This window comes from Dama dama, chromosome 21, assembly GCF_033118175.1.
Source record: "Dama dama isolate Ldn47 chromosome 21, ASM3311817v1, whole genome shotgun sequence".
NCBI lineage: Eukaryota > Metazoa > Chordata > Mammalia > Artiodactyla > Cervidae > Dama > Dama dama.
In genome coordinates, this window is record NC_083701.1 from 71242572 (window position 1) to 71259552 (window position 16981).

Here is a 16981-nt window from a genome sequence, read left to right on the forward strand (position 1 = left end):
CTTATTTTTCAAGCAACTTTGCAAAGTACACACTTTTGCATTTCTAAAGGAGTTCATATAGCCCATGAACAGAGTAAGCCTGCAATAACTACTTTGGAATTTATTTTATGCAGTTGCTAGAAGGCGTTAAGTCTGTGACATGCATGCATTCTTTTCAGTGCCCAGACCCTACGGTCACTTCAGCATAACTGACATGGTTCATAGTGTCTGGAAATATAAGGAGCAGACAGGACACTATTTCCTGCAGAATAAAAAGATCATCCCACCTGCTAATGCCAATAGTGTCAGTATACTACAAACTTTAACAAAATTGAAGAGCCCAGATTCTACCCATTCCATTGCTTGCCACAGGCTTTATTAAACTCAAACTCCACACCTGTGTGGTTTGCACGAGCACCTCTACCTGCTCCTTCACTTAAGCCAGGCACCGTACAGAGGCCTCTGATATTCTAAGCTTCTGCAGAACACAGATCTCATTGCCACAGCAACGTGAAGGTAAGGCTAAGCAAATAGAAAAGAAAGTTAGCTGACTCCAAGCTTCAGTGTCTAGACTGAATTATGTGGTTGTTACCAGTAACAAAACAAAACTACACTTTTGAGTGATGATACATCTCATAGCAATGAACATCAGTCCTTGAAAAAGTAGCTGCTCTGTGTTACAGGGTGTACTTGCTAATTTTTATTACAGTTCTTCAGTTCAGTTCAATTCAGTTCAGTCATGTCCGACTCTTTGCAGTTCTTACCTGTATGCAATTAGATGTAGGTGAAATAGATGCTTCACCAATACTATATAATCAAGGAAGATGAAGTCAAAGAGATAAATTAATAGGCAATTTGAAATTTTCAAGTGGAGTTTTCACTCCTGTTTGCCTCTCATTCAAGTCATCTCCTGTTGGTCCCTATCACATTAGCCAAAACTAATATGACTAACTTTTTTGAACCAAGAAATAGAAACCCTGCGCTTGAAAGGGATTTGTTTTGATTTGGGAATTTGCTTCTATGAAAAAGCACAAGAGACAAATATGATATTATAATTAGGTATACTGTTAACTCATTTTATTTTTAGCAAGTTTTTACTGAGCGTATGCTATACCCAAGACACTCTTCCAACCAATGGCAATATAGCGGTGAGCAAAACAGATACGATATTCCACCCACAGAGAGATTATCTCTGGGATGAGGGCAGATAAATTAAGTGAAATATATAGTATAGTAAAAGCTAATGTGCTGCTGTGGGGAAAAATAAGGCATAGAATATGGGTAGAGTGTTGCTATTTTAAATAGAGTGGTCAGCAAAGGTCTCACTGAGGTGACATTGAACAAAGACCCAGAGGGAGTGAGGGGCTGAGTCATATGGTTCTTTCAGGCAGGGGAAAAGCTAAGAGCAAAGCCCCTGAGAAGGAAGCCTACGGAGCACATGAAGAGTCAGAGGGCCAGTATGGCTGAAGTAGACAGAGGAAGGAGACAGAGGGAGAGAGGTGAAGTCAGTGAGGTACAGAGGACGGGATCCCAAAGGCTGAGTCAGCCATGACATGGACCGACATTGTTACTCAAGTTGAGTGGGAAACTCTCCAAAGTTTTGAGCACAGGGCTGTCATGACCTGCCTTAGGTTTGTAGAGATTTGTTCTGATTACTAAATTGAGAAGAAAATGTAGGAGGCAAAATTGAAAGCAGGGAGAGTAGGTAAAATGTTTTGTCCCAGGCCAGGCAAGAAATGATGACCTTGACTGAACACCACCATAGAAGGAGTGGGAAGTTAGCAAATAAAATTACGTGCAGGTGAGAAGGTCCCAGAAAAAGAAGATGCAGTGAATTACTATTTCCTCTCGCCTCAAAGTCCAACCTCGGCACACCTTGACCTATATCACTAAAAGAAGACAAAGAAGTCTCTCTCTTTAATCAAGGCTATTTGGTGGACCGAAACTTTTCCACTTCTCTCACCTTCATCTCAGTATCTCAAGCTACTTTTGCATTGCATTTGTGTTTTAGAAAGACACAACGGTGAACTAGAAGGAAATGGAGATGAGTGAGACAAAAGTCAGTAGTCTGGGTGAGAAATAATGAGGACAGCAGAAATCAAGGCAAGGCAATACTTTCCACACATGTTTAACACGTTGGTTAGCCTGAACTCAGAAGCCAACCAACTGGAAATGGTAAGCAAGGAGGGGAGAGCTGAAGATGACAGAAGTTAAATAGTGTAAACAACTGTAACGGAAATGACTCGGTTGATCTGAGAAGACTCAAGTTGGAGAACTGAAAATAACTGGTTCTGTATCAGAAATGTTTCACCTGGAATGCCTGTGGAATATTCAGGTGGAGATATCTAATCTGGAGTTAAAAATATAATTTTAAAGCATTAGCAGAATAAATCAGGGCTAAAGGTGAACGGCAACATCATTTCACAAATTGTGAAAGCCTACAGTTCTATCACAGCTTTCGATGCAAGATAGCATAGGAGTTTTCCCCATTCTGGAAGGGATCAAAGTACAGTTGTCCCCTTACTCTTAACTTACTTAACTTACCCAGGCATCTCTAATGTCAAAGTGCGTTATCATTTTAGGAAGAGAATATAGGACAGTTAAGTTTGCTGCTTATTTTCCACCTGGAATCTTCTTTACAAACTAAGGGCTGGGTTTCCCTGGTGGCTCAGTGGTAAAGAGTCTGCCTGCCAATGCAGGAGACACAGGTTCAATCCCTGGCCCAGGAAGATCCCACATGCCAGGGAGCAGCTGAACCCACGCGCCACGACTATTGAGCCTGTGCTCTGGAGCCGGGGAGCCACGACTCCTGAGCCCATGTGCCGCAGCTACTGACTCCCACGCACCCTAGAACCGGGGCTCTGTAACAAGAGAAGCCACTGCAATGAGAAGCCCGAGCTCCTCAATGAGGAGTAGCCCCCGCTCTCTGCAACTAGAGAGAGCCTGCATTCAGCAATGAAGGTCCAGTGCAGCCATAAACAAATAAACAAAACTAAAAGAAAAAAAAAAAAAAAACAACTAAGGGTTGCCAAGGATTAATGACATGCCTTCTAATATGGGCACCTAATATAGTCCATCCCTCTCCAAATTGCACGTCAGTATCTTTCCTCTCTGTCTCCTGTCTGACTTTAAAGACTCCTATCTTCCACCATTCACAAATACTAAAGGTCCGTGCTACATCATCTCCTATGCGGTCTCTGTCCTCCAGTCCGCTTTACCCCGGCACGTCTGCGACACTGCTCTCCAGAGTACTGCAAGCCGGCTTGTAGCACTTCTCTCTTTGACCTCCTTCAGGGATTCCCTGCATAAAGTTCAGATTCCTTAGCTTCACCCAGCACAGCAAGTCATCATGACCTGGCTCTTGTCCATCTGTCCAGCCTTATCGCCCTTTGCTTTCCCCTCCTTAAAATTTATACTCAGATGAACGAAATATTCAGGGCTCCCCAAATACCAACTATGTCCACCTCCCTACCTTTATACAAATGGATCTCCACCAACACTCAACATGCATCATTCAAAGGCTAAGGCCTTCGCTAACACTCCTGACAGACTTATTCTCCCCACCACCTCTACAATTTAATCAAATCACCTGTACACCAGTTTAGAAGTCCTAGAGGCCATTTAACATTTTCAAGACACATCATTTACCCCTCTCTTCTCTCTGGCTCCCCCTAGTAAATTCTCTCAGAGAGGAACATTTTCCTTAGCTCAGGGCCCAACGATAGAAATCTAGACTTCATCTCACACCATGCACCCAATCCACTGAGTTCATTTTAGTTCTAAATAGCTACAAAAACTGCCCTTAGTTCAGACCCCTGTCACTTTTACTTATACTCTAGGATCCCCATCTCAAGTCCCACCTGATGACATTACTTTCCTGCTCCCACTTCTGATGGTGCCATTCGCCTCCTCAGCCTGGCCCAGCCTTCCTTTCTCACCTCCTACCATGAACCAAGCAACAGGGACTCTCGATTTACCACTTGAATATCACCTGACTGCAAGCCTCTCACGTACTGCCATTCCCCGGTTGAGGCCACCACGGTCTCTTATCCGGAGAGAGGCTTGCCCAAGTGGCCTCCATTCTCATGCTGCTCTCAGGCCTTCAGGACAAAGCTCTGACTCCTTCCTGGGGCTCACAGGCCTCCCCAGCCTGTCTCTCACAAGCCACCTCCTTACCTGGGACCTATAACTCTAGCCTGGGCCTCCACAAAGGCCACTCTGCTGTCTAGAACTTTCTTACTCTTACTCCTCCCCCCTGGCTAACTTCCACAAATCCTTCAGGTCCTAGTTTAAATGTAAAACCCCAAAATGATACTCCTTAAAACTGCACACTTCTCCCACTGTGAGTGGGAGTGTCTTCTTCCCCAGTCCCGATGCTTCACTTCCCTCCAGGAGGGAAGATGTCTTAGTTTAACTCCAGGCTTCTTTTGCCCCTTAGTCACCCAGTCCCCCTACAAATGGTTTACCTGACCAGAAAATTTGAAGAGAATAATTGGGCATGAGTAGTTCTTCTTAAACCTTCTACCTCTTGAAACCAGAATTGAAAGAGACATGTTTAGAATTGAAAGAGATACCCCAATGTTCATCGCAGCACTGTTTACAATAGCCAGGACAAGGAAGCAACCTAGATGTCCACTGGCAGATCAATGGATAAGAAAGCTGTGGTACATATACACAATGGAATATTACTCAGCTATTAAAAGGAATGCATTTGAATCAGTTCTAATGAGGTGGATGACACTGGAACCTATTATACAGAGTGAAGTAAGTCAGAAAGAAAAACACCAATACAGTATAGTAATGCACATATATGGAATTTAGAAAGATGGTGATGATGACCCTAAATGCGAGACAGCAGAAGAGACACAGATGTAAAGAACAGACTTTTGGACTCTGTGGGAGAAGGCAAGGGTGGGATGATTTGAGAGAATAGCATTGAAACATGTATATTACATGTGAAATAGATCGCCAGTCCAGGTCTGATGCATGAGACAGGGTGCCTGGGGCTGGTGCACTGGGATGACCCAGAGGGATGGGATGGGGAGGGAGGTGGGAGGGGAGTTCAGGATGGGGAACACATGTAAATCCATGGCTGATTCGTGTCAATGTATGGCAAAAACCACTACAATATTGTAAAGTAATTAGTCTCCAATTAAAATAAGTTAATTAATTAAAAAAAAACAAAAGCCTTCTCCTTCTTGGGAGCTAGCCGCCCTCAGAGGGCAAATGTTCCTCCTAAGGTGATTGTTGTTGTTCACTTGCTAAGTCCTACAGCCTCATGGACTGTAGCACACCAGGCTCCTCTGTCCTCCACCATCTCCCAGAGTTTGCTCAGATTCACGTCATTGAGTCAGTGATACCACCTAACCATCTCATCCTCTGCCACCCGCTCCTTCTTTTGCCTTCAACCTTTCCCAGCATCAGGGTCTTTTCCAATGAGTAGCTCTTCATATCAGGCAGCCAAAGTATTGGAGCTTCAGCATCAGTCCTTCCAATGAATGTTCAGGACTGATTTCCTTTAGGATGGACGGGTTTGATCGCCTCATAGTCCAAGGGACTCTCAAGAATATTCTCCAGCACAATTTGAAAGCATCAATTCTTTGGTGCTCAGCCTTTTTTATGGTCCAAATCTCACATCAGTACATGACTACTGGAAATAACCATAGCTTTGGCTACACAGACTTCGGTCAGCAAAGTGACGTCTCTGCTTTGTAATATGCTGTCTACGTCTGGCACAGCTTTCCTTCCAAGGAGCAAGCATCTTTTAATTTCATGGCTACAGTCACTGTCCCCAGTAATTTTGGACCCCAAGAAAATAAATTCTGTCACTGCTTCCACGTTTCCCCCTTCTATGTGCCATATTATATCATAATGCTACTAGACTGTCAAGCTTCATGAGCAAGAATCAGTTCTTTCTCCTGCTTGGATGGCTTAGTATAGTGCTAATATGTAGCAAATGTTTAATCTGCCACATAAATAAGTGAAGCCCACCATGCCTTGGGCCCTCAGCAACCTGTTCAGCCTCATCTCCATGCACTTCTCTCTGACTCCAAAACTTCACAAACTCCACAATGCCAAACCACTTGGATTTTTAAAACTTGGCCATGCTCCTTCACTTCTTGAAACATGCTATTCCTTATATTAATATCTAGATTGTCTTTGGGGCCTCATATAATTCTATTCCAAAAGTGAGCTCGGAGCCATCTCCTTCATGAAGCCCTCCCTGTCTCCTTTAGGAACATACTGTTTTGTTCATATGTGCATTCTAATAACACCTCTGCATTTTCACAGTCTATTGATGTCTCATGATGACCCACTGAAATGTATTTCAGACAGATTCTGAATGAGGACCCAGTAAGAAATATGCCTTACACACAACACAGTACATGTATCCCATCGTGTAACAGATGTTAGTTATTTACTCTGTGCTATATGGCAATCCACTCCACTACTGTTGCCTGGGGAATTACATGGACACAGGAGCCTGGCAGGACAGAGTCAGACATGACCAAGCTACTATCACTTCACTGGGCACTATTCTAGGCCTGGAGATACAGCAGTGAACAAATCAGATGAAAATATTTGCCTCCAAGAAGCCTATATTCTGAAATTTTGAGTTGGGTAAAGAAAGACTTCTTAGGCTTTCTGGATAGAAAAAAATAAAATAAAGAAAACTCGAAACATAAACAACGAGGGAAAAAATCCAGCTGGCTTTATACTTCTCCCTGACAAAATTCAGCATCAGAAGAAAATGAAACAATGTTGATTAAATTCAATGCGAAAAACAAATGTGATATAGCCAAGAAAAATATGCCTAGTCAGCCATCTCTTTGTCTACAAACAGATGCCTGGGATGAAGCTGGCCGAACATTAACCCTGGTTATTTCTGACTGGCCAATTTGCAGACATGTATTATTTTGTTTGTTTTAATTTAACTATTACTTGAATTCATAACTGGCCCAGTATCATTTTCATAAAAATACTAATTACTCTTGATTTTTTTAAAAAAGTGGAAGTCCCTCAGTTGTGTCCGACTCTGTGTGACCCCATGGACTATAATGGAATTCTCCAGGCCAGAATACTGGAGTGGGTAGCAGTTTCCCCTGGAAGATCTCCAGAGGATCTTCCCAACCCAGGGATCAAATCCAGGTCTCCCGCATTGCAGGCGGATTCTTTACCAGCTGAGCCACAAGGGAAGCCCCCCCCCCAAAAAAAAAGGGAGGAGGGAAAGGATGGCTGGCAGTGTGCATCAGAGATATCAAAGAACCATAAGTTTTTAAAAGTTCCACAAATTGTATGCTTAACCTTACCATATAAGGTGAATTCTTGTATTTTCTATTCTATTCCATTTTGCTTTTCTTAAACTCATTTTGTTCCACTAAATTATTTGAAGTTCCAATCATGAGTTATTATTCATAACTTGAAAAATATACAAGAGGCTATTAATTCAAGGATGGTAGTGATAGTTTCCAAGTAAAGATTGTCAAAGAATGCCCAACACTTCTTGGGCACTTAATTAGCATTTCCTAATAAACTACTGAATGAGTGAATGTTTTCCTCAGTAAAACTGAAAGCAACTTGAGAGCAAATTTTGTATTTTTTGAACCTTTGCATTCCCATGGCCAAGCAAAGAGCTGCTGCTGCTGCTAAGTCACTTCAGCTGTGTCAGACTCTGTGCGACCCCATAGACGGCAGCCCACCAGGCTCCCCCGTCCCTGGGATTCTCCAGGCAAGAACACTGGAGTGGGTTACCATTTCCTTCTCCAGTGCATGAAAGTGAAAAGTGAAAGTGAAGTCACTCAGTCATGTCCAACTCTCTGCGACCCCATGGACTGCAGCCCACCAGGCTCCTCTGTCCACGGGACCCTCCAGGCAAGAGTACTGGAGTGAGTTGCCAGTGCCTCTCCGCAAAGAGCTAGTTCTCATTAAACGCGGTACTGAACGGAGCCCTAGTAGCCAATAGCACAATATGGCACTTCATAAATAGTGAAAGTCACTCAGTCATGTCCGTCTCTTTGGAACCCCATAGACTGTGACCTGCCAGGCTCCTCTGTCCATGGAATTCTCCAGGCCAGAATACTGGAGTGGGTAGCCAGTCCCTTCTCCAGGGGATCTTCCCAAACCAGGGATCGAACCCAGGCCTGCTCGCATTGCAGGGGATTCTTTAACAGCTGGGCCACCAGGGAAGCTCACTTCATAAATAGATGTATGAGGGATGAAACATTTCTCAGATTCCTTCTCAGATTCTTGATAACTAAAATATTTAAATCGGGGGCTTCAATTGTAACAATTTGTATTTGCCCACAAAAACATGTTTCCCAGAACAACCTGCCACTTCACAGATGTGAAAACTTTTCTACGCCCAGGAATTCACACTCAAGCTTGTGTGGGCCAGGAAGGGGAGAGACACCACTTATAAGGAACTCTCTTGCCTTCAAACCTCCATCCTCAAAACTTCCATTTTTCTTAAGCAAAGGAACTTCAAAACTGTGATATTACAATTAATTTTTACATGAGATTCATTTTCTCCATTTCATGCTATATTGTATAGTGATGTCAGAAGAGCTGATGTCTGTGTGACCTTATTACTACAATTCTAACAATTTGTGTTTTTTAAGAAAATGTCTGAAGATTTCTCTACTTCACAGAGTTACTATAGGATTCAAATGAAGAGTTCTTTAAGAGGGATCAGTGTGTAGCCTTCTTTTACAACCTACAACCCAAATCTTTGTAAGAGAAAATACTATCAGCAACACCCTGGCCGTGAACAAATCTCACTTTTTAAAAGGAAGTTCTTATGTCAGAGACTCATAGTATTTCCTTGTGTTCACATCTGGAATTTGAAATTTGTCCATGTTTTTCAAAAAAATTAAAACATGGCTACTCATTCTATCTAACTGAAAAAAGTTTTTTTTTTTTTTTTCCCCCACAATTGTCAGATTAATTTTTCTACTTGGCTAAGGAAATTGTGAATTCAGGTTTAGTTTAGCGTAGCTCACTAAGATTTCTTTTCACTTGATTGGGGAAAGGGGTTGTCTGGAACATCATTACTTCTTTCTTCCTTTCTCTTTCTTCCCCTCTCCAGCTGTTTCGTCTTGCCCACTTTAGACTATCGGTCTAGTGGAGAGATGTTGACAAAACAAACAAAATTATGAGAGAAAAAGCGGTGGAAGCCAGCCTGAGATGCAGCTCTCCCAGTATTAACTCCAGGCAGGGAAATTCAAACAGCTCGATTTGCTTTCTTTTTTTCTTTTTTATGTGAATGGGTTCGTATGGGCTTCCCAGGTGTAGCGCACAGGTAAAGAATCCACCTGCCAATGCAGGAAGCAAAGGCGCAAAGAGATGAGAGTTCTGCTCCGCGGATGGGGAAGACCCCTTGGAGTGGGAAACGGCAACCCACTCCAGGCAAGAGCATGGAAAATTCCCTGGACAGAGGCGCCTGGAAGGCTACGGTCCATGGGGCCCGCGACGAGTCCAGCGTGACTCAGCACGCACTCACGCCAGGTTGGTGTTAATCTTTGAACACAAACAGGTGAACGAATTTCTTCGTTTAAAAAAAGGACTCCATCTAAGGCCAGTGTTTCCTCTGGGCCCCGCTCCCCACCCCTCCCGCTCCCGCTCGTCACCAGGCCGGCCGGTGTGTGCGGGGTCCTTCTCTCTATTTACATGCAACTTGGACTCTTTGCGATCTCATGGACTATACAGTCCATGGAATTCTCCAGACCAGAAAACTGGAGCGGGTAGCCTTTCCCTTCTCCAGGGGATCTTCCCAACCCAGGGATCGAACCCAGGTCTCCCGCATTGCAGGCGGATTCTTCACCAGCTGAGCCACGAGGGAAGCCCGACTCTCACTGGAAACTCACAAGAATGTGCAACTTGTGAGAACCACGCAGGCGCTCACCGTGCCCCTCCACACGGGCACAAACGTACCCCAGGGCTTCTCCCGAGGGCAGCTGGACGTGATCGTCCCCCTTCATCCCAGTGCCGGGAAGCCGCAGCCCCCCGCCCCGGGCCCCGCGCCTGCAGGACCCCCGCGCCTCGCTCCCCGCACCGGGGCCGCGGGGCCCCACGGCGCTCCTCCCCGCGCCCGGGACGCCGCGTCTGCGCTCCGCGCGCCCCCCGGACGGGGCTCTTGCAGGGGACACGCAGGACCCCCGGCCCTTTCGGCGCTGCCTTACCCTCCGGGGACCGCGACCCCAAGAAAAGAGAAGCTGGCTTAGCACCGCCATGTCGGGCCTCCCCAGGTCTGGCCGGAAATGCGCGCGCGAAGGGAGGCGGGTCAGAGAGCCCCAAGTTGGCAGGACTGGGCTGGCCGGGGAGGACCCGCCTGGGCGGCTGGGGCTCCCCGCCCCACCCCGGGTCAGAGCCCAGGCCTCTCCAGCGCTTCGTTGTGCTCCAATTACCTTTGTTTTCCCGATTGCTGTTGTTGTTTTAATAGGGTCTTTAATGGAGGTTCATCTGTCCCTCTGTGAGTGCCCGACTTACCGTGCCAGAAAAGTCTGAAGACTGCAGAAATGCGCGACATGGATACACGTGGGATTTAGCGACTAAGTCCTCTCTGACTCTTTGGCACCCCCATGGACTGGGTGGTAGGGTAAGGGAGTTAGAGAAGGCGAGGTTCAGAAAAAAGAACCAGACCGGCACTTTACGGGAACAGATCACCTTTAATGAGGCGAGGAGGGCAGCAGTCAGACCAGTGAGCTGCCGCACTAACCCGAGAAAAGAGTAGGTATTATACAGGCATGCATGTGGAAATCTGCTGTCCTAAGGGGGCTGTTCTTCTCCGAGGTTGTTCCAAGTAGTTATCTCTTAAAGGGCTGAGGCAAGGAATTCTGGAGATCCGCCAGAGCTCTGGGACCTGCTGGGAGCTGGGCTAATCAACCTTAATGTCCATTTTTTCCCCTTCCGTTGAGAGGGTTCTTTGTTTTGCATAGAATGGTGGGGAGGACCTGGAGGGGAGTTCTAACTCCCGGCTGTTTTGAGCTGTGTAACTTTCCTTCAGTAGTTGCCAGCCAGGCTCCTCTGTCTGGGATTTCTCTGGAGTAGGTTGCCATTTCTTTCTCCAGAGGATCTTTCTGATCTGGAAGTAGAACCTGCCTCTCCTGCATTGGCAGGCGAATTCTTTATCCCTGAGTCACCAGGGAAGCCCTTTGTGTACACTGCCAGAGTGCTAATCCCTTTTCAGTAGTTTATGTTTATTCTTTAAGTGAATGTTTATGTCGAAGCTGAACCACTCATCATCAGAGTAATAATATGTTAGAGTTAAGACACAATCTCTCTTTGCTTAAGGTAAGTGGCTGAAATCTAATAGAAGCTGCAGCTTCTGGGCAGCTTTGACTTTTCCAGAGATACCCCGCGCTTTGTCTCTTGGCAGAGAAACAGCGGGAGTCTGACCCTCCTGCTTTGGCTTTTTCTCACCAAGGGATTAGTAATATACACTTCAGAAGTAAAGGCAGCTCTCTGTTTTATCATCCTACCTCTTAGTGTAATGTACCTGTTGACATCCGGTATAAGCACAGATCACATCTCTTCCTCACTTCTAAAATGTGAATGTTATCCATACCTGGAGGAGGGCCTGGCAACTCGCTCCAGTATTCTTGCCTGGAGAATCCCAAGGACAGAGAAGACTGGCGGGCTAGGTCCATGGGTTTTGCAGAGTCGGGTACAACTGAAGTGACTTAGTACCCTTGCGTGCATACATACCTAACTCAAGGTTGTCGTTAACATTAGAGGAGGATGCTTGTGAAGTCCCAGCGATAGACTGGTGATTGGTATAAAACACAGAGTTTACTGAGTGCCCTGCTGTTTCTAAGTGCTGAGAAATTTAGAAAGTAGCCCAGACCAGACTTTGAGAACCCAGCCTGCTGCTCACAAGCAGACAACAGCAGTCTCTTAGCTATCCCACTGAATACCAACCTCAGAAAGATCACTCGGCTAAGAAGGTGAGACAAAGCAAACCCACTTCACAGTTTTGTCTAAGCACAGAGGAAAGGAGTTCATTGTTGTCACCAACAAGTACCTGACCACCCAGCACTTGGCCCAGATAAGTGACTATTTGTTTACCAGCTGCAACTTTAATTTCAATTTAGTCTCACTGTCACTATGGATACCACATCATGGACACAGCCTTGTCCTGGTGAAGGGGCTTGCATAGCTCAATGAAGCTATGAACCCACAGATGGATCATGGTGAGGAGTTTTGATAAAATGTGGCCTGCTAGAGAAGGAAATGACAATGAAATCCAGTATTCTTGCCTGGAGAACCCCATGGACAGTATAAAAAGGCAAAAGACACTTAAAGATGAACTCCCCATCAGTAGGTGTCCAATGCACTACTGGGAAAGGACAGAGAGCAATTGCTAATAGTTCCAGTAAGAATGAAGTGGCTGGGCCAAAGCAAGGATGACATTCAGCTATGAATGTGTCTTGGTGGTGAGAAAAATCTGATAGTATAAAGAATACTACAGTATAGGAACCTGGAATGTTTGGTTCATGAGTCGAGGTAAGTTGGCTGTGGTCAAGCAGGAGATGGCAAGATGAACATTGATATTTTAGGAATTGGTGAACTAAAATGGACAGGAATGGGTGTATTTAATTCAGATGACCATTATCTCTACAACTGTGGGCAAGAATCTCTTAGAAGAAATGGAATAGCCCTCACAGTCAACAGAAGAGTCTGAAATGCAGTACTTGGTTGTCATTTCAAAACCAAAAGAATGATCTCAGTTCACTTCTAAGGTAAACCATTCAACATCACAGTAAATCAAATCTATACCCCAACTACTAATGCCACAGAAGCTGAGGTTGAATGGCCCTATGAAGACCTACAAGAACTTCAGGAACAACACCAAAAAAAAAAAAAAAAAAAAGATGTCCTTTCGTGATATGGGAGTAGAATGCAAAAGTATTAAGTCCAGAGATACCTGAAGTAACAGGCAAGTTTGGCCATGGAGTACAAAGTGAAGCATGTCAAAGGCTAGCAGAGTTTTGCCAAGAGAATGCACTCATAGCAAACACCCTTCTCCAACAACACAAGAGACAACTTCACACATGGACACCACTAAATGGTCAATACCAAAATACATGCATTATATACTTTGCAGCTGAAGATGGAGAAGCTCTATACAGCCAGAAAAACAAGATCTGGAGTTGACTGTGGCTCAGATCATAAACTCCTTATTGCAAAATTCAGACTTAAATTGAATAAAGTAAGGAAAACCATTCAGCCATTCAGGTATGACCTAAATAAAATCCCTTATGATTATGCAGAAGAAGTGACAAATAGATTGAAGAGACTGGATCTGATAGGCAGAGTGCCTGAAGAACTATGGGCAGAAGTTTATAACATTATACAGAAGGCAGTGACTAAAACCATCTCAAAGAAAAAGAAATGCAAGAAGACAAAGTGGTTGTCTGAGGAGGCTTTACAAATAACTGAGGAAAGAAGAGAAGCAAAAGGCAAGGGAGAAAGGCAAAGATATACCCATCTGAATGCAGAGTTCCAGACAATAGCAAGGAGAGATAAGAAGGCCTTCTTAAATGAACAATGCAAAAAATAGAGGAAAACAATAAAATGGGATAGAATAGAGATGTCTTCAAGAAAATCAGAGATAGTAAAGGGAAATTTCACGCAAGGCTGGGCATGATAAAGGGCAGAAACAGTATGGACATAACAGAAACAGAAGATATTAAGCAGACATGGCAAGAATATATAAACAAGAACTATACAAAAAAGGTCTTAATGACCTGGATAACCATGATGGTGTGATCACTCACCTAGAGCCAGACATCCTGGAATGTGAAGTCAAGTGGGCCTTAGGAAGCATTACTATGAACAAAGCTAGTGGAGGTGATGGAATTCCAGCTGAGCTATTTCAGATCCTAAAATATGATGCTGTTAAAGTGTTGCACTCAAATTTGGAAGTGCTGTCAGCAAATTTGGAAAAACTCAGCAGTGTCCATAGGCCTGGAAAAGGTCAGTTTTCATACCAGTCCCAAAGAAGGGCAATGCCAAGAATGTTCAAACTACCATACAGTTGGGCTCATTTAACATGCCAGTAAGGTTACACTCAAAATCCTTCAAGCTAGTCTTCAGCAGTACATGAACTGAGAACTTCCAGGTGTACAACCTGGGTTTTGAAAGTGTAGGGAACCAGATATCAAATTGCTAGCATTTTTGGATTATGAATGGATAAAATAAGGACATTGCAGAAAAATATCTACTTCTGCTTCATTGGCTATGACAAATGACTGTGTGGATCACAACAAACTGTGGAAAATTCTTAAAGAGAAAGGAGTACCAGACTACCTTACCTGTCTCCTAAGAAATGTATATGCACATCCAGCAGCAACAGTTAGAACCAGACATGAAACAGTGGACTGGTTCCAAATTGGGAAAGGAGTACAACAAAGCTATATAGTGTCACCCTGCTTATTTAACTTCTATGCAGTGTACATCATGTGAAATGCCAGGCTGGATGAATTGCAAGTTGGAATCAAGTTTGCCAGGAGAAATATCAACAACCTGAGATAAGCAGATAGTATCCATACTAATGGCAAAAAGTGAAGAGGAACTAAAGAGCCTCATGATGAAGGTGCAAGAGGAGAATGATAAAACTGACTTGAAACTCAACATTTGAAAAGCAAAGATCATGGTATCTGGTCCTATCCCTTCATTGCAAATAGAAGGTGGGAAAGTGGAAACAGTGACAGAGTTTATTTTCTTGGGCTCCAAAGTCACACAGGACAGTGACTTTGAAATTAAAAGATGCTTGCTCCTTGGAAGGAAAGCTATGACAAACCTAGACAGTGTATTACAAAGCAGAGACATCACTTTGCTAGCAAAAGATGTTATAGGCAAAACTCTAATTTTACCAGTAGTCATGTATGGATGTGATAGTTGGACCGTTCTGATGGCTGAGAGCTAAAGAATTGATGCTTTCGAATTGTGGTGCTGGAGTAGACTCTTGATAGTCCCTTGGACAGCAAGGAGATCAAACCAGTCAATCCTAAAAGAAATCAACCTTGAGTATTCATTGGAAAGACTGATGCTTACGCTGAAGCTTCAATACTTTGGCCACCTGATGTGAAGAGTCGACTCATTGGAAAAGACCCTCATGTTGGGTAATATTGAAGGCAAAAGGAGACGTGGTCAGCGAAGTATCAGATGTTAAATAGCATCACCAACTCAATGGCCATGAATCTGAGCAAATTCTGGGAGGTAGTGGAGGACAGAGGAGCCTGCTGTGCTACGGTCCATGAGGTCACAAAAAGTGGTACAGGATTCAGTGACTGAACAACAACAACAACATCAACACTGTAGATAAGATTTATTGAGATCCTTCTTCATAGAAGTTTGTGAACTGTGAGCTTCCAGATGCTCAAGCTGGTTTTAGAAAAGGCAGAGGAACCAGAGATCAAATTGCCAACATCTGTTGGATCATCAAAAAACCAAGAGAATTCCAGAAAAACATCTACTTCTGCTTCATTGACTATGCCAAAGCCTTTGACTGTGTGGATCACAACAAACTGTGGAAAATTCTGAAAGAGATGGGAATACCAGACCACCTGACCTGCCTCCTGAGAAATCTGTGTGCAGCTCAAGAAGCAACAGTTAGAACTGAACATGGAACAAAAGATTGGTTCCAAATCGGGAAAGGAGTACGTCAAGGCTGTATATTGTCACCCTGCTTATTTAACTTATATGCAGAGTACATCATGTGAAGTGCTGGGCTGGATGAAGCACAGTCTGGAATCAAGATTGTCGGGAGAAATATCAATAACTTCATATATACAGATGACACCACTCTTATGGCAGAAAGCAAAGAAGAACTAAAGAGCCTCTTGATGAAAGTGAAAGAGGAGAGTGAAAAAGCTGGCTTAAAAAACTCAACATTCAGAAAACTAAGATCAGTTTTGGTCCCTGCCTTCTGTACAGTGTTACTAACTTCTATCCATTGTTCTTTAGGCACTTTGTCTATCAGATCTAATCTCTTGACTGTTTGTCACTTTCACTGTATAATGTAAGGGATTTGATTTATGTCATACCTGAAAGGCCTAGTGGTTTTCCCTACCTTCTTCAATTTAACTCTGAATTTTGCAATAAGGAGTTCGTGATCTGATTCACAGTCAGCGCCCAGTTTTGTTTTTGCTGGCTGTATACAGCTTCTCCATCTTCAGCTGCAAAGAACATAATGCGTGTATTTTGGTATTGACCATCTGGTGATGTCCATGTGTTGAGTCATCTCTTGTGTTGTTGGAAGAGGGTGTTTGCTATGACCAGTGCCCTTTCAATGGCAAAACTCTGTTAGCCTTTGCCCTGCTTCATTTTGTACTCAAGGCCAAACTTGCCTATTACTCCAAGTATCTGTGGACTTCCTCCTTTTGCATTCCAATCCCCTATGATGAAAAGGATATCTTTTTGGTGTTACTTCTTGACGGTCTTGTAGATCTTCATAGAACCTTTCAACTTAATCTTCTTTAGCATTAGTGGTTGGGGCATAGACTTGGATTTCTGTGATTTTGAATGGTTTGCCTTGGAAATGAATTGAAATTGTTCTGTCTTTTTTAGATTGCACTCAAGTACTGCATTTTGACTCTTTCATTGACTATGAGAGTTGCTCGTTTCTTCCAACGGATTCTTGCCCACAGTCATAGATATAATGGTCATCTAAATTAAATTCACCCATTCTCATTCATTTTAGTTCACTGATTCCTAAAATATCAATCTTCACTGTTGCCATATTCTGCTTGACCACTTCCAATGTTCCTTGATTCATGGACCTAACATTCCAGGTTCCTATAAAATATTCTTCTTTACAGAGTCAGACTTTGCTTTCCTCCATTAGACAGATCCACAACTGGATGTCATTTTCACTCTGGCTCAGTCTCCTCATTCCTTTTGGAGCTGTTTCTCTGCTCGTCTCCGGTAGCATATTGGACACCTACTGACCCGGGTGGGGTGGGGGGCTTTCATCTTTCAATGCTGTATCTTTTTGCCTTTT

The 16981-nt window shown here is 43.8% G+C and overlaps 1 protein-coding gene across 1 annotated transcript in view; it reads right to left on the reverse strand.

Annotated features, from left to right (window-relative positions):
* DECR1 (2,4-dienoyl-CoA reductase 1) overlaps positions 1-10282 on the reverse strand; it is a 43099-nt gene extending 32817 nt beyond the window's left edge. The window contains exon 1 of the mRNA XM_061123816.1: positions 10158-10282. Within this exon, the coding sequence (XP_060979799.1) occupies positions 10158-10208 (51 nt within the window). The 5' untranslated portion in view covers positions 10209-10282. The remainder of the gene's footprint in view (positions 1-10157) is intronic.
* Between the last annotated feature and the right edge of the window lie 6699 nt (positions 10283-16981).